Source organism: Crotalus tigris, unplaced genomic scaffold, assembly GCF_016545835.1.
Source record: "Crotalus tigris isolate CLP2741 ecotype Arizona unplaced genomic scaffold, ASM1654583v1 scf7180000018525.42219311030:4301911, whole genome shotgun sequence".
In the NCBI taxonomy this organism is placed as follows: domain Eukaryota; kingdom Metazoa; phylum Chordata; class Lepidosauria; order Squamata; family Viperidae; genus Crotalus; species Crotalus tigris.
This window is the reverse complement of record NW_024097057.1, coordinates 2,336,160-2,355,924: the sequence shown is the minus strand read 5'-3', so window position 1 is coordinate 2,355,924 and position 19,765 is coordinate 2,336,160. Positions and strand designations below refer to the sequence as shown.

General features: G+C 42.6%; 2 protein-coding genes across 3 annotated transcripts; both read left to right on the top strand.

The window, feature by feature from the left end:
* The first annotated feature begins 749 nt into the window (after positions 1-749).
* On the top strand, positions 750-6,867 carry PDCD2L (programmed cell death 2 like). Of its 2 annotated transcripts, XM_039353688.1 has the most exons (6): positions 786-804; positions 1,868-1,988; positions 2,869-3,230; positions 3,675-3,788; positions 5,004-5,155; positions 6,240-6,867. In XM_039353688.1, the coding sequence occupies exons 2-6, from the start codon at positions 1,974-1,976 to the stop codon at positions 6,368-6,370; spliced, it is 774 nt and encodes a 257-aa protein (XP_039209622.1). In that variant the 5' UTR covers positions 786-804; positions 1,868-1,973; the 3' UTR covers positions 6,371-6,867. The 2 variants fall into 2 exon arrangements, with proteins under 2 accessions (XP_039209621.1, XP_039209622.1); XM_039353687.1 differs by having other exon boundaries at positions 750-1,988.
* A 304-nt stretch (positions 6,868-7,171) lies between these two features.
* On the top strand, positions 7,172-17,705 carry UBA2 (ubiquitin like modifier activating enzyme 2). Its single transcript, XM_039353683.1, has 17 exons — positions 7,172-7,355; positions 9,224-9,307; positions 9,689-9,759; positions 10,357-10,421; positions 10,703-10,803; positions 10,913-11,034; positions 12,045-12,112; positions 12,449-12,570; positions 13,071-13,170; positions 13,704-13,864; positions 14,148-14,241; positions 14,331-14,443; positions 14,520-14,675; positions 14,839-14,935; positions 16,061-16,166; positions 16,374-16,501; positions 16,797-17,705. Exons 1-17 carry the CDS (start codon positions 7,218-7,220, stop codon positions 16,979-16,981), a joined length of 1,911 nt encoding a protein of 636 aa, XP_039209617.1. The 5' UTR covers positions 7,172-7,217; the 3' UTR covers positions 16,982-17,705.
* Positions 17,706-19,765: the final 2,060 nt, after the last annotated feature.

Here is a 19,765-nt window from a genome sequence, read left to right as displayed (position 1 = left end):
CGCCGGGCGAGGGCCTCCGGTGGCAGGGCGCCGCCAGCAAGCTGGGCGGATCTCCGGTGAGTCGAGGACCCGCTGAACGCCGCCGCCGCCGCCGTCTCCCCCCGGCGGTGGGACAGTCTGAGGGCGCCCGGGCGGTGATGGGCTCGCTCGGGCCTGGCTCCCCGACGGAAAATTCGGGAAGATCTTCGGAGGGCCGCGAGCCCGTCCCCGCCGCGCCTCTTGAGCCCTTCAGCCTTCCCGCTGGAGGCGCCGCAGCTCAGCCGGGCTCACGCCCCGCGGTGCTGGCGACAGCGAGGGGGCGGCGGCGGAGCAGGACGGCGTGCCGTTCCCGGCTCTTCCTCGGAGCGCGACTGACGGGAAGCCCCGGGCTGGGTGGCCAGGCGTTGGCTGCGAGGCCGAAACGCTCTGCCGAAGTTGACCTCGCCCGCTTTTTGGCGGTTGGGGGAGGAGTAGCTGGAAGCCACGACCTTGGCCGGGGCTCTGTGGCGCGGCGTGGCAACTTGCAGGACGGAAGGAAGGAAGGAAGCTCCCTTATTAAACAAGTTAAACAACTTCCGGTTCTTTCCCTTTTCTCCCAGGATTGGAGGCTCCCGGCGCCTGTGGCCCATCCTGCCTGCGGGAGTTGCGGGGCTGGCTTGCTGCACGTGGTGCAAGTCGACTGTTCCCTTGAAGGCTCGCCCTACCACCGTGTCATTAACGTATTTGCTTGTGCCACAAAAAGCTGCTGGGGGAATTCTGAAAGGTGGTTTGGGTTTCATCTCCACTTTTGAGGGGCAAACTGTCTAGTGTTTAAGTGAGACTTGTGTACGTAACTAAGAAGTAATACGATCTAATACTTTGCTCTGTAAAGTTCTTTAAATTTTCTGCAATCTCAAGGAGTAGACCCTATTGTAAGAGTTTGCAAGAGAGTTATGGATGAGCACCTTCCTCATACGCAAAAGACCTTGAGTGGTAGAGAATATTCCAGAGCTGCTAATTGGTTCAGGAACCCCAGCAAATCATTAGCATTATTTACAAGTTCAGCAACTGTTTGAAGCTGTGGCACTATTGAACAAGTGGTATGACAACCCATCCTTGAGAGGATTGCAGCATCCCAGTCATGTGATCCCTACTGGCTTCCTACAAGCAAAGTCAATGGGAAAAATCGGCAGAGGAGGTCATAAATCACTCCCGTAAGCCACTCCCACTGCTTTTTCTGCTACGCAACATCCCCCTGCCTTCACTCTCTATCATACATTTGCCTGGCCAAGCTTGCGCAACATCCCTGCCTGCCTACCCACACTCTGTAGCACTCACCTGCTGACTGGCCTTGTGAGCCAACTGGGACAGATTTCCTGCCAGCTTCCCCATTGATTTGGCTTGTGGAAGTTACAAGTTGTGGCCACATGAGGTCCTTGCTTAATAATCCATGATCCTCATTTAACAATGGCAACTGGGACTGTGGGAATTGCAATTTCTAAGTGATGAAGATATATGATTTGGTTTATGATGGAAATTACCATCATTAAGGAAGGACTGCCTGTATGGCTTAGTATGCTATGTCAACCCAGCCATTGTGATTTATAACCCATAGTTTGTTTTTTAGTTTGTTGAGGTAATCGGTGGTAATAAAGTAGATCGTACGTTGCATGAATATTGTGCAAAGCAAAATAGACTAGTGGCCTGCTTTAGAATCGGGCGGCATCCTGCATTAGTTCACCCAGTGAGAACAAGGCAAAAAAGGAATACAAGTCAGAAATTTCTTGATTTATACAGGTTAACTTTTTTGCAATAAGCAGTCAAATCTAGTAAAATTACTGTGAAGCAATTCTGTTAGCATTAATTAATTTGTTTCTGTTTTGCTATTGTCTGTACCATGTTTTTAAAGCTGGAAGGTGTTACGATCCCAGTATTTGCAAGTTCCAAGAAAAAAAATACAAGACTGCGCAGGGAAGCAGGTATCGTGGGCCACCGAGAGTATATTCCATAACTCGATGCCTGTGGGCCAGGTCAGCTCTCTAACTGGGGGAACTTCCAATGCAGAAATATAAGCCTTTGCTGGACTATCAGTTAGGAAATTCGCATTAGAATTGGGGCATTTAATGGCTATTGAACTAGTAGCTTGAGTTTAGAGGCTGAACTAGTCCCTAAGTGCCAGTGAAACATAGGGAGAGGGAGTGTTATATATATTAGTCTGTTGAAACAAGGGTAGCTTGCAACATGCTACAAGATAATATGTGTAGTCTTCATCAGAATATGTTATATTTGTGCACCTTGTCTCAATATGGCTACTGTATATAGCTTGGTATAGTTAAATGGAATATTAATGGGAAGACTAACATGCATTTTTATATCAACTTCCCAGTCTGGATGCAAGGGCAGACAAACATTGTCTGTGAAGCAGAAATATTCCGCTATGTATTGGTTAGGTTATAATGAGTAAATAAATGTTCAGATAGTTAAAGACACCTTACTAGCATTGATAATGCTACCTAGTTTGGGTAATGAAACACCTGCAAGTTCAGAGAGTGCCAAGTACCCATTATTTCAACCCCAAGCTACAAATATTCTCCTTTATCATTTAAAATTGTTTTTTTTCCTATAGCCATGTGTTCATTTCAAAGGTGTTTTCAGCTGTGCAAAATCTGCATTGTGTTTCCTAAAAAAAGCATAAAGAGATCAAAGGTATAGCTTTGTTCTGCAAGCAGAAGGGCCCAGCCAGATTTATTTATTAGTTAAGTTTATGTAGCTGCCCATCTCAAGTATGGCTTACAGAATTAAAAAAGAATATTTTAAAAAATCCTGACCCCTTCTGGATTAAAGCAACTTCTTTAGAACTGCTTGGCTCTGGCTCTGCGTAAGTTACTTCTGCATCCCTTGGTTTAATAGGAGCAAAGAAGGACGCAAGCAGCCACAGATTGGTGCAATGGAGCAGATGACTGGGGAGAGAACTGTGAAGAGGCCTCTTCTGAGCCATGCGGGATTTCCAACACTTTCCCCAGAGAAACGCACTGTGCAGCTCTATTCCAGAGGATGAGCCTGGGGAAGAATACAGGGGAGGGCTTTTGTAATCTGGCTCAGGAAGAGCAAATCAAGCCCTCCAGCTGTGTCCCCGAGTTCCAGCCCTACTTCATCAGTGTAGTGGATGAAGAAGACTACCTTTGTTGGGATGATCTGGATCACGCTCAGAGGCTTTTAAAGGAGTATCAGCAGAGGGAGGATGTGGACTTGGAACATTTGATGTCAGCAGGGTGAGGCTTGAGTCAAGGTTAATCTGAAGGTTTCCCCTGGATTGCAAAGGTCCTAGAGTGCCCAGAAAATTTGTTCCAAGCAACAGCCAGGTCTGCAGATGTGGAGAAGGAGAAGCATAGAAGAGAGTATATTCAAGAGACTTGCTATTTGAATATTTATAGTTTTCTATTCTAGGTATCAAAGCAGTTCACAAAAGTACAGACCATTCAGATAACAAAATACAAATGTAAAAAATTATCAGGATCAGTCATAAAGTCAACAGCACAGAAGAGTATAGATAAATCTTCCTCCAGGCAGAGCTTCAATCTTGCTGTCATGGATTTTAACCACATCCTGTGGATATCCCAATCCATAGTTTTCATTTTTTCTGTTTAGTAGAAAATACTTCTGAATTTGTTACTAATATTGTGATTGGTGTAATATCAGTGCTTCTCTATGCTTAGTTACACCACTGATGGTTTTGGGGAGAAGTATGAGAAGAATGAAGCTGAAAAGAAAAACCAGATATTCTACAAATTCATGAAAAGAATTTCCTCCTGCCAGGAACAGATCTTAAGGTAGGTTAGGCCCATTTATTTAGCTTCTATGTATTAAAAAACAGAATGTGTTTGGAAATAAGCTAGAATTTAGAATATATTTGAGCTCTACTGTCAACCCTCCCACGCAGTTTATTCAGCAAATAAAGACTCCTTGGCCAGTTTCATTTTCCAAGGATATAATTTACTGAGCTGGCATGGATATGGACGTAGAAAAGCTAATTCTAGCTGTTCCCACAGAAATAGCATAAGTAAACATCCCCCTTTCCCCCCAGCCATCCCACAGTCACTTTATTTCCTCCAGTCCACTATGTTCATTTTGTTTGGGTAAGGGACTGGACTTTTCCAACTGCCTGACCTTGAGGCGGTGGCATAGCTGCAAGCTTTGAGTAGGCTCTCTTGCATTTCTTTGCCCCCCCCCCCCAATACCTCCGTTACATTCCAATGTTTCTTGTCTGGCTGTGAGCAGGGTTTGCACTGGGAGCCATGCTTTAGCCATGACACCTACATGAAGGAGTATCATGGGAAGCAGGCTTTTACACATTTAAAAACAAAACATTTTTCCTCCAAGCAGTGGGGCCGCTGATAATGTAGTGATGTTCCTGGACGATAGAGAAGTGGGCTATGCCGCTTTCTTTTACCAATGGGAGGGGAGGATCTGAGGCAAATAGCGGCCTTCAGCTGGCAAGTATTTTGTATACCTGCTGTAAACATTAAACAAGAAAAGCAGTTGCTGCAAATTGGCAGGTTGCATTGAATTTCAGACCTGTCTGGTGCAGGTCCACGGACCGGGGCTTGGGTGCTCGGCAACCGGGCCCCATTTGTAACAGAATATCTTCACTTCTGATGTTTTCTTTTAAAAATATTTTATTATACTTTTATGCCATGTGTTACTAATATAGGGCCATGGTGGTGCAGTGGTTAGAATGCAGTATTGCAGGCAAACTCTGAGCACAGCCTGGCATTTAATCCTGGCAGAGCTCAAGGTTGACTCAGCCTTCCATCCTTCCGAGGTCGGTAAAATGAGGACTCCGATTGTTGGGGGCCAAGAGGCTGCAAACCGCTCAGAGAGGGCTGTAAAACACAATGGAGTGGTATATAAATCTAAGTGCCATTGCCATTGCTAAAGTCATCGTAACTATTTTTACTGTATTTTTTGTTTAGCTGCCATGGGATAGCTTTTTCCCTAAATTGAAGCTTGGGGTAATAATATGTCCGGGACCTTTTGACTCTTAGATACTCTTGGAATGGCCAGCCTTTATTTATTGCCCACCCATCTGCAGACTTGCAGACAAGAATCCCACCCTGTAATAACTGCAAAAGCAAGAGAATCTTTGAATTCCAACTGATGCCGGCCCTAGTCAACATGCTAAAGACCAGAGAAAATGGTAGGTAGCTGAATTAAGATTTTGTCTTGCAATTAGTATTTTGAGGAGGTCCTCCTTTCTGTGGTTTAAGTAGGGAAGAGAGGCTGGGCAGAAAACTGAAGGTTCTACTTCAGAATGGAAGGCTGTTCAGCTAATTTCTGCCTATATACTGCTTCTGTTTGCAAATGCCTTGTCAGTCTGGGTTTGGCTGTTCCATTCACCCTATGGATTTCTCTTACAATAAATTATTTTTTTTTCTCACATGCTTGGACCATCGTGTCTTTCTAAATATAGTAATCTTTTATTTTTAAGAGTAATCCATTCCTTTAACCATGTTAACGCACATGCTTGGCAGTATAAAACCCAGTCCAGAAGTCCAAAGCCTCCATTTTTTTTTTTTTTTAGATTCTTGTAACAATTTCAATCTTGATTCTAGCTTTTTTCCCTTGCCAGGTGAATTTCAAAATATTCTAGCTCCTGTTCTTGAGGAGCAGCTGACAGTCCACAGGGCCTTGCCAAGAATTCATGTTGTGCTCTAGTTATGTCCATTCCTTGACTGGGAGTCTTGCTCATGACCGCAGACTCATATTGTGGTCACCTCCCATTGGAGCTATGGCTGCTTGGACCTTGCTCTTAACTGCTGCTGCACAAATTGCACTAGTTTCCCGTTTTTTTTCCAGGTGCTGGGTGTCATTTTTAAAACCCTGCATGGCACAGGGCCAGGTTATTTGAGGGATCTGCTCTCCTAGATGATACCTGCCCATTCCATTAGATTGGATAAAGTGCTTACTCCGGGTCTCCTCTGTTAAGTGTAATCTGGTGGGACCCAGGAGATGAGCATTTTCTATAACTGTGCTTACCCTATGGAACAGCCCTCTCCCCTAAAATACAAAGGCCTCAGTCCCTCCTTGCTTTCCAGAAGGCTGTTAAGACCTGTCTCTTCCCTCAGGTATTGAGCATTTGAGGCATTTTTTGAGAGACTACTGTTATGGTGCTGATGGGGGGGGGGAGGTTGAATTTTAAAGACAACACTTTCATAAATTATCTTTTTACATGCATTTGAGATGAGGGCAATAACCCTGAAAAAGCTCTTCTTTTTTTGCAGATACATCAATAGAATTTGGAACAGGAGTAGTATACACGTGTGAGAAAAGTTGTTGGGTAGCCGGTTGTTCTTCACCCTCAGAAGAATTTATTTTTGTACAAGAAGATCCAGACCAGCAATTGTTTAAATAGAGTCTATTTAATTCCTTGCCTAACCGAAGACACACAAGAAAACTGAATCAGATATCATGAGGCCCTGTAATCTGTAAAAGAGAAACGTTGGTCTCCACTGGTCCTACCTGCCTAGCCTTGTCCAGGCTCAGAAGCATATATTCTGCATATGTGGCCCCATGCACGACTGTCAAGTACTTCATGTTTCTGCATTTCCTGCTACAGCTGGGCTGACCATTCTGAGATTGTGAGGAAAGGCAGCTATCTGTTCTCCATTTTGGGGAGGTCATGGATGTGACCCCAGAGGCTCTGCATTTTTGGTGTTCTAGAACGGCCTTCTTCTGTCTCCCGTTTAGTCTGCCTTTCAGAGAAAGCAGAAGGCAGCTTTTCCAGCAGGCTTTCAAGACCTGATATCCTGTGTTGGGATTAGTATATGTTCCTATCTTGTGAGCTACCAAGAGTCATATGACTGCAACATGGTATGAATTTGATTAATAAATATTGTACTGTTGTGATGATTTCATGTATTTTTTACTGTTACTGTAGGGGTGTGTGTGTGTGTAAAAGTAAGTGTAATTCCCTTCTCACCCGTATGGGTGGCATGGATTTTTCCCAATCTCAGGTCTCCACCAAAGGCAATTCTGTGCAGTGTCTGGACAGAGAGTTCTAATCTTATTTTGGGGCTTTGTCTCCGCTGCTGCCTGCCGGCCGCTAGGGGCCGCCGAGCAGCGAGGGCAGCGGCCGTTCTGGGAGACCGCTTCCTGCTCTGTGGTGACGGTCGCCGGAAGTGGCGTAGGAGCGGCGCATGCGCCGCGCCTCGCGGGAGTCCCTGGCCGTCCCTTTTCCCGCCCGCTTCCTCAGCGCTGGGATGGCGGCGGCGCTGGCCCCGCAGGGGGAGCTGGCCCAGGCCGTGGCGCGCGCCCGGGTGCTGGTGGTGGGCGCCGGCGGCATCGGCTGCGAGCTGCTCAAGGACCTGGTGCTCACCGGCTTCGCCCACATCGACGTGGTGAGGCCCGGGAGCTGGGCGGGCCGGCCGGAGCTCGCGCGGCTCGGCGCCCGCGGGCCGGCCGCGTTCCACCCCCGGGAGGGGCGGGGCTTGGTGGCGGCGCGGGAAGGGCGCCTTCTCCCTCCGCAGGGGCCGCCAGGCGCCGTGCTCCGGCTGCGGGCCGGTGCCGGGCTTGCCGAGCGGCTCCCCGGAGGGCAGGGGGGCTGAGGCTGGGCTGGAGGGTCCCCGGGAAAGCAGCCCCGGCGCCCCGGCTGAGCATCCAGGCGGGGACGCCGGAGAGCGGGAAGCGGCGGGGCTCGGAGCTGCAACTGGTGTCCGGCGGAGGGAGCTGCCCGAGGGACCCGCCTCCCTTGCAGCAGAGCTGGTGGCCCGGGGCCTCCTCGCCGTCCGAACCCCGGGCCGCCTCCGGTCGCCCTTCCCGCCGCCTGGTTCGGGCAGATGGCGAGGGAGCGGCCGTCCGGAGCTGCCCTGATCCGGGGTCCCTCTAACGCTTTTGCGGGCAGTTTTGTGGCCTGGCCCGCTTAGGAGTGGGGGCTGCTGAGGGCGGAACCTCCACGCGGAGAGCCTGGAAAGAAACAAAGAGGAAAGCAGCAGCCTCGGCCCTTCTGGGCTGTCTAGAACTGTCTGTTGGGCTACGTTAGACGAGTGGTCTGGATTTTGAGTTCAGTTTTTCTGCTCTTCATATCCGAAGTCTTATTCTCTTTATTCATTAGATACTTTTGAAATCTTATGAAAGTATGTGCAAAGTAGCTCACTTAAGTTATACATTAACCCATTTTCCTGGATTAGTCTATTGCAATTTACACTAACACAACATTAACATAAAAAGTGACCTCCCCAGGTTAAAACTAGTGAAACTGAATATGTTGTGTGAATGCATTTAATAGGCCTTTATACTTATAGCTTGCCTGTGGTTGCTGCAAGATTGTCTATTCATAACTGAGCTTTTTCTGCTGTGATTGCAACTCTTTGAAATCTATTCCCTGCAAAGTTGAAGGACCAAGTGTTGTTATTTACAAAACTCCTTAAGATTGGGAGGAGTCTGTTTCAGTGTTTGTGTACAATGACTGCTGTGTATTTGTAAAAGAATTGTGCATTGTTTTCACAGAATAGCTTGGGATATGCAGGAAATATAAAATGCTTAAAATTCAAACTTTAATATTATAAATAATACAAAAGTTGTAGAGGATTTCAAATGATATTTTCAGAGATCCATAAACTGCTATGTCCTAGCTTAGATAAGTGTACTTTTGCACCTGTATAAGATGGGTATAGGTAACATTTTTCTTGCTAATAAAGCTTAGTTTACCTATGTTTTATTGATTAATCTCATTCTTTAATTTTACTTCACCGGGACATAGTGATAGAACAAACAAATTATGATATTGGAACATCACTGATTTTATTTTATAATGCAAATGAAAATCAGTTATTACTTGTTGATTATTACAAAGTAAAAGCTAGAAAATAGGATAGAAGAGTATATTTTTAATATGCAGTTGGTTGGATTCAGATTTAATTATACTGGAAGCAAATTCACTGATACTTTGATTAACCAAAGTGTCACTGGTTTCAGTTATTCTAGTTTAAGTATGACTGAACCTGGACTCAAATTTTCTGTTTGCATTCCAATAATTATGGGATTATCAAAGCCCCTACGTGAAGCCTTAAGGCATACAAAGAAGAGACCCATTTGAGCCATTTGCCACTCATGGATGTACAAGATTATTGTGCACAGAAAAGGAGTGGTCCATATTTCTGGGTCCTTCCTTATCCAAAAAGCAATACTGTGATTTCTAATATGCATAACATATGCTTTTGTTAATTCATCTGAACAGATCTGGTAACTACAATTACTGTATTTCTAGATTGATCTGGATACCATTGATGTCAGTAATCTCAATAGGCAGTTCTTGTTTCAAAAGAAGCACGTTGGGAGATCAAAAGCTCAGGTAAGAGGAATCCTAAGTATACACAGTTTCTTATATTTTTCAGCTAATTCAAATTATTCACCATTTATATCCTCTCAAGAAGTCATTTTCATTTGTTCCTCTCCATTTTTCATTGTACAAACAGTTCCTTAAATATTCATTTATTTTATTTAATTTTGTGGCTTTCTAACTTACAAATTGTGGCCTTGAGTGTCTAATACTATGTTAAAATCAAGTAAACAAGGAATAACAAAAATACATTTAAAAAACAAACAGAAATTAAAATTCCAAAGCCATTCAGATCTGGGCACTAAGTAAAATCACAGGTTGTTTAGGACATAGAGCAGGGGGTCCCCAGCCCCCGGTTCTTGGGTATAAACATGCTTTCTTGATCTCTTGCAGGTTGCCAAGGAAAGTGTGCTACAGTTTCACCCACAAGCTAATATTATTGCTTATCATGACAGCATTATGAAGTATGTCTGATTCTTGTTCTTAAGTGTTTTCAGTGCTTATTTTTTAAAAATGTGTTTTTTGGAAATAATTTTTTTGTCACACACAGCTGAGTTTCTTCCATAACTTGTAGCATTGTAAGATATCAGATCATTTGAATTTTCTTTTTTTACTTAATTCTGATTTGGTAACAAAATATCTGATAGCTGCTGAAACTTCTGAAACCATCACCTCATCATCAGCTATGCATATTCCAAACAAAGACAGATTTTGCTAGATGTCTGCCTAGATATAACAGAGTCAATTTTATTCAGAAAATAAAATGTTTTTGTTTGGATCTTAACTAGCTTTTGCTTAAAGAAACAGGTTGTGGAAAGAGCGGTGATCTTCCATCAATTAGCTTTCCAGGCTGAAATAAAACAGCCCATTTTATTTTTCTTCAAACTGTTTTGATATATTAACTGAAAGTATTTTTGAATTAACCTGCTAATCCATGCAGCTTGTGTAATGGACTGGGAAACCAGTGGAATTACAAGTTTAGTGATTTGATATTTGGGAAAGGTTGTATTCACATAGGTTTCATTTGATTTAACTAACAGCTATGTGCTCTTTTTCTGCAGCCCTGATTATAATGTGGAATTTTTTCGTCAGTTCATCCTAGTAATGAATGCCTTAGATAACAGAGGTGAGATTTCTCTTTGCATCTTACATTTTTTAATGGGTCCCACAGACAAATACATTTGTAACTCCAAATATTTGCTACGTCTCTTTCATTGTATTTCATAATAACATGGGGTGCATAGAATAGGTTGACCTCTGTGAAGCCCCTAAAATATTGGAAGACAGCTATTTTAGTCAGGTCTATCTTGTAGGACTGACATCACTGTTCTTTCGGGAGAAATATGGCAGTTTTGAACGTAGATCTTTTGGTTCTTGGAAGTCAGTAATGGTCATCTCTTTGCCCAGCTGCCCGTAACCATGTGAACAGGATGTGTTTGGCTGCTGATATCCCTCTTATAGAAAGTGGAACTGCAGGCTATCTTGGACAAGTCACTGTTATCAAAAAGGTAGGACATTATTATCTTTCTGGTCTCTGATGCCACAGCATTATAATCCTCAAAAATTATCAGTACTCGCTCTACGGCATTTTTTTTCCTATTTCTTTTTTTCCAATAGGGAGTGACAGAGTGTTATGAATGTCATCCTAAGCCAACCCAGAAAACGTTTCCAGGCTGCACCATTCGGAACACTCCGTCTGAACCCATCCACTGCATTGTGTGGGCAAAGTATTTATTCAAGTGAGCTGCCTCTTTGGAAGGGGAAAATGCCGTTCTCCTGCTCCAGTCCCAGAGGAGTTCCGCTTCTCTCGGCCCTGCAAGCGTTGAGAAGCAACTCCTTGGGCTGGGGCTCTATACCTGCTTTATATAGATTTATCTGCTAGGAGTGGGATCGCATCTTACAGAAGAAACCTGGACGTAATGAATCATTACAGCCAGCGTGCTGTAAATGTAAACAGTTGCGGCTGCCAAGAACGCCTGTTTTTCTGTGGAAACATCTCTGAATTTTTAATAATAATTCTTTGGAGATTCTTCTTCTAAAAGCTGCATTGAATGATGAATACCAAGAGTATTATAACCAGCAGGGCCCTTTTGGACAAATTCCAATAGTGGCAGTCTGTTCTTTACAGATAATCATCAGATGATTTGGAATTGGTTCAAAGGATGATCCAGGCACTAGAAACCCTTATGGAAAGATTGAGGAAAGTGGTACATTTGACCCCGGGAAGCAAACTCTCAGGAGGATGCAGAGGCAGTCATGAGACTCCTGTAAGGGTGACATGTAGAAGACCAAAACCTGCCTTTGTCACCACATAAAATAATGGATTAGAGAAAAGCAAATTGCAACTGAATGCCAGTTGGATCAGGTTGCAAATCCTGATCGCTTGAGTACAAGATGGTGCAACTGTTGTAAATGTGAGCCACTTTCCAAGCACCCAGATTTCAGTTCTGACTCCAGGGATGGTGCAATGCTTTTAATTTCAAGGATGGGCGATAAGTCACTTTTTCCTAGGCTGTTGCAGCTTGAACTATCATTAAACCAAGGGCCTAAGTCAAGGACTGTTGTATAATATTTAAATCCAGATCAAGGCTGATTTGGACATAAAGCATCTCTAACTCTTACTGTGGGATTTTTTTCTCTCTGTAGTTCTTAAACACTTGCCTGTGTGATTGGGCTAAAGTCAGCAGACATTCCAAAGACATCCTTTGCTCACCATGAAATTATACATCTTGTGTGTTTGAACCCACAGCCAGCTGTTTGGAGAAGAAGATGCTGATCAAGAGGTGTCTCCTGACAGAGCTGATCCTGAAGCTGCTTGTAAGTGTAAAATTCTTTTTTATTCTTTAAATGAGCCCTTTACTTTGCCTAATGGGGGCCCAGAACCTTTCACAGCTTCTCACCAGGCTTTTCTGCTAGAGGGCCAACCAAGACTGTTCCATTCTCCTTGCCACAATGGTCACTATCCAGACCATCAAAGTCTTAGCCATTTCCTTAAAAGGTTTGGATTAAGACATGTTTGGATACATGTCTTGGAATCTAAATGATATCCACAATTGTCCGTGTGGGCTGTCTTCCTAAGAAGTACCTGCCTTAGGCAGAAGGCCTTGGGCAAAAGGTCTTGGTAATGAATGTAACATGTCCCCTTATTGACAGGGGAGCCAGCGGAAGTGGAGGCCAGAGCAAGAGCCTCAAATGTGGATGGGGACATCAAACGGGTTTCAACCAAAGAGTGGGCTAAATCGACAGGCTACGATGCAGTTAAGCTTTTCACTAAGGTAGGGCATGCTCAGTGTTTATGTCTCTGCAAGTTGAAGAAAAACAGAACTCTGAAGTAAATGTCTATAATGGACTTAGTTGTGTAATAGGATGTAGTGATGAAATTAAATGAAACATGGTACTATAGTAGTCAATCATGTGAGCAGTGGGCTGGCGTACACATGCGCGTGCAGCTCAACTGCTGGCCCACCAGTTACGCCGGTAGTGGGCCACAGCTCGGGGGTTGGGGACCCCTGTATTAGACTACGTCAGTTGATGCTAAATCTTTAGAGTTCACAAAATGTTCATTAATTTTGCTCACTTTATCAAATTTACACAAAACTGTATTCAACAATTTAAGATATTCCATAAATTTATTATTGTCAGCAAATGTCAAGATTGTGCATCTTTGAAACAGCTCTAATATTCCCAATCAGCACTAACCCGAGAGCTGTTAATATTTATAGCATAAAAGAGCATCACTTAATATTAAGCTTCCTTTCCAAATCTGGATTTCTAGCTTTTCAAAGATGATATCAGATATCTGTTAACAATGGATAAGCTCTGGAGAAAAAGGAAACCTCCTATTCCTCTGGACTGGAATGAAATACAAAATCAAGGTAAGCATTTTTAGATTAAGAGTTGAAAATATCTGAATCAGCCAAACAGAATTTCAATACTGGCCTTCAGCAGAACTGTTTATTTACATCATTTATTTAGTGCTGATCCCAGAATATTCTTTTGAAGGATATGATCATGTCAATTTAAATTTGACAAGTTGTTGTTGCTCTTTAAATTTGTATGCCATCCAATTCCCAAGGACTTTGGTAACAAAAACAAAAAACCACCCAATCAGTTTATTTATTTAATGTATAATCGCTTATTATAGCACACACAATTTTACAAAAACCAAGCCATCAAAACAGTTGAAAAACAAAACCATTAAAATACAACTAAATTGATTAAAAACTATAAATTAATGCTGCTGTTTATTTGCTTCAGATGTGTATTTGTGTTTGTAATAGTTGCAGAGTGAATGGAACTCTCATTGTCTTAATGTACAAATAATATATTTGATGTGAAATTGCATTCAGTTTAGAATGTTTTAAAGAACAACTTGCTCAGTTTTTCTTTTCTCCTTTCCCATCTGAAGACAGCAGCACACCTAACCAGCAGAGTGAGTCTCCCTTGGGCCTCAAGGACCAGCAGGTTTTAGATGTAAAGAGCTGTGCACATTTGTTCGCTAGGAGCATAGAGACCCTGAGAGTTCAACTGGCAGAAAAAGGTGATGGAGCTGAGCTTGTGTGGGATAAGGTTAGTTCAGCAAATGTCTGAGAGCCTGTTTACTGCAGAGGAATAAACCAGCCTGCTACCTGTGAAGTAGCACTGTATATTGTTGAACAGAGCCAGAAAACACTATTTAAGATGAAATGAAGGCTGCTAAATGAATCCATTAGAAAATGTTCTTTACTGGACAAATGTGCAAGAAAGGTTTTGAAAATATATGAAACTGAAAAAAATGACCCATATATTTTATATTTCATGATGGGGCTGTAGATACTTTCTTGTTAACTAAAGATAGAAATCTTGATTACAGGATGACCTTTCTGCCATGGATTTTGTCACTTCTGCTGCAAATCTCAGGATGCATATCTTTAGTATGAATATGAAGAGCAAGTTTGATATTAAATGTAAGTTTTGGTTTCCCTAAGATTTTTAAAATACTTGCTCTGTTGTTTCTACGTACAGGAAAAGCATCCTATTTTTGCTTCCTTTTCAGCAATGGCAGGAAACATCATCCCTGCTATAGCTACTACCAATGCCATAATAGCTGGTCTGATAGTGCTGGAGGGTCTAAAAATTCTATCAGGAAAAATTGAGCAATGCAGAGCGGTAAGTGTGGTAGCAGCTGATTACTTTTCTTTTCTCCTTGGCCCTCCTGAATCTATGATTTGTTTTCTCCTCCAAGATCTTCCTGAACAAACAACCTAACCCCAAAAAGAAGCTGCTTGTTCCATGTGCTCTGGACCCTCCCAATCCTAACTGCTATGTTTGTGCGAGTAAACCAGAAGTGACGGTGAAACTTAATGTCTACAAAGTCACTGTTCTAACACTGCAAGACAAGGTAAGTCAGCTGCACTTTTTCCACTCAATCCTTGCTTGAACGGCATTGATAGAATGCACCTCCCCAGTGTCTGCGCTCTGGCTGATTTTTAACATTCTTGTTTTTAATTTAGAGAGAAAGGGAGAAAGAATTTTAGCATCTGAAAGTTATTTTTATCTAACAGATAGTTAAAGAGAAATTTAATATGGTAGCACCTGATGTCCAAATAGAAGATGGAAAGGGAACTATTCTCATCTCATCAGAAGAAGGAGAAACTGAAGGTATGAAATTAAAGCTAAAACAGGATGGTAAATATTAAAAAAGGGGGGGGAAACCAGTTCTCAACTTTGTTTATGTTACATTTCATCAGTATTGCTTTGTCCAAACTCCACAACACTCTGTCCCACCACAATAGAAACAAACGCCTTATTTTCTCTGAAAGCACATTGTATTGTTTTCTGGTTATAATTAATTTAACAAACATATCCTCTTCTCAATTCACTACCTTTACAACTGAATTAATTTTCATTCCCCTTGTTGTCTAATAGTAAGGCAACAAAGCAAAATCAAAAGTAAATTCTGCTTGCACTTGAAGCAGCAAAAGGATGAAAAGCTGCAGTGTTTGCAGGCAGAAATAATAGGATTGAAAACCGAGATCTTCAACAATGGCAGCAGCCTTCAAGGAAAAATTTGCTGCTTAGACAGGTCACCTTCATCCCTTATTCTCCTCCTTTTCCAAACAGCAAAAGAACAATGGTGGGGGGGAGAGATTTCCCTTCTTCTTGTAAAGCAGGAAAAACTCATGAAAGGAGAGCACGGACCTTCCCTTTTCTCAGTGGCTTCTTTGGGAATCAAAAGTTACCCTCCTTGTGTCCTTGCTAGAAGTGTGAGATGCAAGGAAAACGGTACTTGTGATGAAGGAGAGGGAAAGCAGAAAAGGTTTCACAAATGAGGACTGATTGAGCAGTGACTCACCTGGGCAAATGTGGAAGTGGAAGAGATAAATGAGAAAGAAGGGGAAAAGCTCTCGAGTCCTCCTCCTACTCTGAGCTGAACTACAAAGAGGAGTGCATATCCGGCTGGAAGATGGCATGCTTGCAGTTAGACATGAGGGTTGAGTAAGAATGTATTTTGAGTCATTGTTAAAGCAACTGTTTGCTCAAGGAAGAAGTAATTCTGAAAACATTGGCTCCTGCACTTCCATAAAATCTTTACATCTTTTGTGCATATTCCTTCTCTCAAATATGGTACGTGCATCTCCCATTTTTTTCAGTCAGGCAAAGAACTGACTATAATTCAATGTTTTGCCAGCCTTGTGTTTGATTGTTATAACAATTTTGTAGGTTAATGACATTTTCATAAAACATTACATGTGTCCTTTTTCTGATTTCCTTCCTTGCTTACAGCAAATAACCACAAGATGTTGTCAGAATTTGGGATTCGAAACGGCACTCGGCTGCAAGCGGATGACTTTCTGCAGGATTATACCCTACTGATCAATGTGCTACACAGGTGAGGAAGGTCAAATCCAACTTTATGAGATATTGCTGAAATCAGAATTTCTGCAGAAAGAATGACAGAGATGTTGCTAGCAGAGAGATCAAATCTGTGGCTTTTCTTGGCCAATGGCAGGAACCTGGAGGAGGCTCAGAAACACTTCTCATTCACCAGGCAGCCTCGCCCATAGAAGCTTATTCTTGTCTGTGTCTATTTGAATAGCGAAGACCTTACGAAAGATTTGGAATTTGAAGTCGTTGGCGATGAGATCGTTGGCCCCAAATCAGAACAGCCCACTAGAAATATCACCAATGGAAGTGATGATGGAGCTCAGCCGTCGACATCTACAGGTAAGAAAACAACAACATTGCTGAGGTACTTTGGTCATTTTGGAAGTTTTGGCAGCAAGTTGCATGTTGAAATGTAATGCATGTTGAAGAAAACTAATTGTTTTGTACATTAGGAATTAAAGTGGTTTAGTAATTCACATCCTTCACTGCAAATGTCAGGTTGTAACGTATTCATAAATGGTTGTTCTCCAACAGCAGAAAGTACTAATAGAAATAAAAATGCATAGATGCTTCCTGTAAACTTGCATTTTAAAGAATTGTAAAAACAGTTTGCAGTATGATAACTCTTTTCTAGCTCACGATGATGATGATGATGATGTTCTGATTGTTGAGACTGAAGAAGGTCTATCAAACAATGCTGATGGCACAGAAGCTGAGAACCGCAAGAGGAAGCTTGAGGACAAAGAATACACTGGGGCGAAAAGAATGCGTTCCGAGCTGCCAGATGACAAACAGGATGATGTGATAGCCCTGGACTGAGGGCTGCCATGCCAGGGGGTGTGCCCCAAAAGCCAGTGGAAGGGAGGTGTGAATAGCTGTATCAGCCCGATTTGCAGAATCTCTTTCCATCAAATTTAGATCTCCCCCAGTATGCTATTTGGAATATACTGGGTTATCTTATCTACTCCAGCAGTCACAAAGATGAAGCTCTCTATAATGTTTGAAAGATGAATTGATAAAGGAAAACAAAGGAACTGCAGATTAGTGAAGAGTTATAAATTGGTAAATTTTTAGAACATTTCAATTCTGGCTTAAAAAACATTTCTTAGCCTAGTTCTTGCAATTTGTCACACCTTCAGAGCTAAATTTGAAAATGAATGAATTGTGTTTCAAGTAATCATTGGACACTATGTAAATTACTGTAAAACAATACTCCGTCAGCTGGTAGTGCCTGCTATGTCAAAAATGGATGTTGGTGTAGTGTTAGAATTTTGGATTATTTATATAGGATGTTATGTAAAACTTAACTGCTATTCTACCAGGCATCTGATGGACCAAATAAATACATTAGCTATTAACTATATCTGTTGGCACAGACCACCTGTGTGCTGGCATGAGGATTTGTAAAATGAATTTATAATACTGTATTAACTTTGATTTTAAGTATCCACAAACATACTGCAGGGCTTTTGAAAAAGTTTATTTGTTGGCATTGAAAAGGGAGGGTTTTTTAAATAAAAAAAATTCACTGTCAGAAAAAAAATCTTTATTTGCCATGTGAACATTTAAATCAACTTCTTAAGTGATTTCACTGTTTCAAAGTATGAAAAGTAAGTTGAGATATGTAATACAACGGCTAGTCCCCAATTGTGGTTATAGGATGAAAAATACCTGCAACCTCTTTGTGCTGGGGAAAGCTGTCCTTTATAGATGGCTTACAATTCTTAGATGGCACCATCTCATAGTTACTTCTTCAGATGATGTTCTAGCTAATTAAGCATGGCGGGAAAGGGCTGCCAGCTTTATTTAGTAATCCGGCAGGAGGAGAAAGAGCTCCAGACCATCTACTACCTACAAAATGTGGTCAGAATGAAACTGCAGCAACAGTAGGTTGCAAGTGTACACAAGCTATGTTCCCTGATAGGAGCTGGAGCAGATGAATCTCCTTTTCCAATTGTGCTTGTATAATCCCTCTTCAGTCTCCCTCATGTACGCTGGGCTCAGATACCACGCTGAAGTTAAATCTAGCCACCCAAAGTCGCTCAAGGGTAAGACAGGGACAAGCCTGACACAGGGCATTAGATATGCTATACAAAATAAAGGCAAATTGTTAAAAGAATAATAATTCAAGACTTTAGGCCCTGCCACATTTCACCCCAGGCTTTACAATTGCCCATAAGGAAGACAAAAGTATGTGAATTTGACACTACCTAGAATCAGCAGAAGAGAAGAGAAAATCACTAAAAACAATGTCCTGCAAATAGAAGTGAACTGACTGGGGCAAAAGAAAGCAAAGGTAATATCAATAATGAAGGCGCCTGGGGTGCAATCCTGAAAAAAACAGGAGCACAACTTGAACACCATCGGCCTTGACAAAATTCCCAGCACTCCATTGCAAAAGGCAGCTTTACTGGGAATAGCTCCATCTTCTGACCAAACCTATCACACCATCAAACATCCAGATCTGCCTATCCCAGGACCCTGGAAAAGACTCTGGATAAAAATGCCAATCCAGTTTTAAACATCTGGCTGACTGTCTGATGACTCCCCCAGACGATTCCACAGAGGCCTCCAAATGTCATCTCGGGAGAGGATGAACTGGTTTTTGGTTGGCCTGTCAGGAGCTGAGTTAATTGATGGCTCCAAGTGGTTGTCTGGACGGGAGTTGGCTGAGGCTCCAGCTGGAGAGAACATGCAGTTACAGATGGTCAGTGAGGAGGAACTGCCTTCTACACCTGAGAGAAGAAAGCCTCGCCATTCTTGATGGGCTGTACCAGAAGCTGGCTATTTAGCACAGCAGAGAGATGGAAGCAACTATCGGAACATGTTCGGTTCCTAGCTATGTTTTCCGGTCGTTGTGATCCCTGCCTCACTTTGGATTGTCACCATACCTTGATTTGAACTGTGCCTTGGAAACGACTTTTCTTGCCTCGTAAGCTCTCTTCTGTTGTGAATTTCAGTTTGCCCGGTGGATTTATTTTGTTTGAGAAACTTTCAAGTGCCTTGTGGAGTCTTTGGCCATTGCTCTCTGGGCTAACATTATTGGTCTGCTCATGACTGGACTTAATTGAGACAATTCTGGGGGTTTGGGTGAAGAGAATTGCTGGGGAATATTAATAAACTCTCTAAACCACAGTTATATGTGCATGTGAGTGAGCGGGGCAGCACAATATGTGATGAACTATAATCATCACAGGCGTCCCCAGAGAAGCACTATCTTGATGTGGTTTTGTAGGGCTTGTGTGCTCCGAGGAAGATGAGAGCTATGCCAGAGGTTCAATCACATTGGACAGGTCTCACTAGAGGAGCCAGACAAAGAGTGTCTCTCCCATTAAAAATATGGTGGCTTAGAATTTACAGAAACATCTACTTGGGCAGTCACATCAACACAAACTGCACCAGGTGTTTGAGTTCCTGGACATCTGGAGGGAAATGGGCTACAGGGCTCAGGACTGTTGGCTGACCTCAGGCTCACAGGTAATACAAGAACATTTGCACTTCTCAGATGACCCTGAGCACACAGCTCCATATTCTGGATGGGGATAACACAACAAATGGGAAACTTGGCCTTCATTCCCTAGGACGGGAAAACTGGGAAACAGG

Excerpts from the sequence above, each read along its gene's own strand:
- PDCD2L (XM_039353687.1), top strand. Across the intron at positions 3,231-3,674 it reads GAACATTTGATGTCAGCAGG|TTACACCACTGATGGTTTTG; the intron begins GTGAGGCTTGAG and ends CTCTATGCTTAG. Across the intron at positions 3,789-5,003 it reads TGCCAGGAACAGATCTTAAG|ATACTCTTGGAATGGCCAGC; the intron begins GTAGGTTAGGCC and ends TTTGACTCTTAG.
- UBA2 (XM_039353683.1), top strand. The coding sequence starts at position 7,218 with ATGGCGGCGGCGCTGGCCCCGCAGGGGGAGCTGGCCCAGGCCGTGGCG. Across the intron at positions 12,571-13,070 it reads CAGTTAAGCTTTTCACTAAG|CTTTTCAAAGATGATATCAG; the intron begins GTAGGGCATGCT and ends CTGGATTTCTAG. Across the intron at positions 14,676-14,838 it reads TTCTAACACTGCAAGACAAG|ATAGTTAAAGAGAAATTTAA; the intron begins GTAAGTCAGCTG and ends TTTATCTAACAG.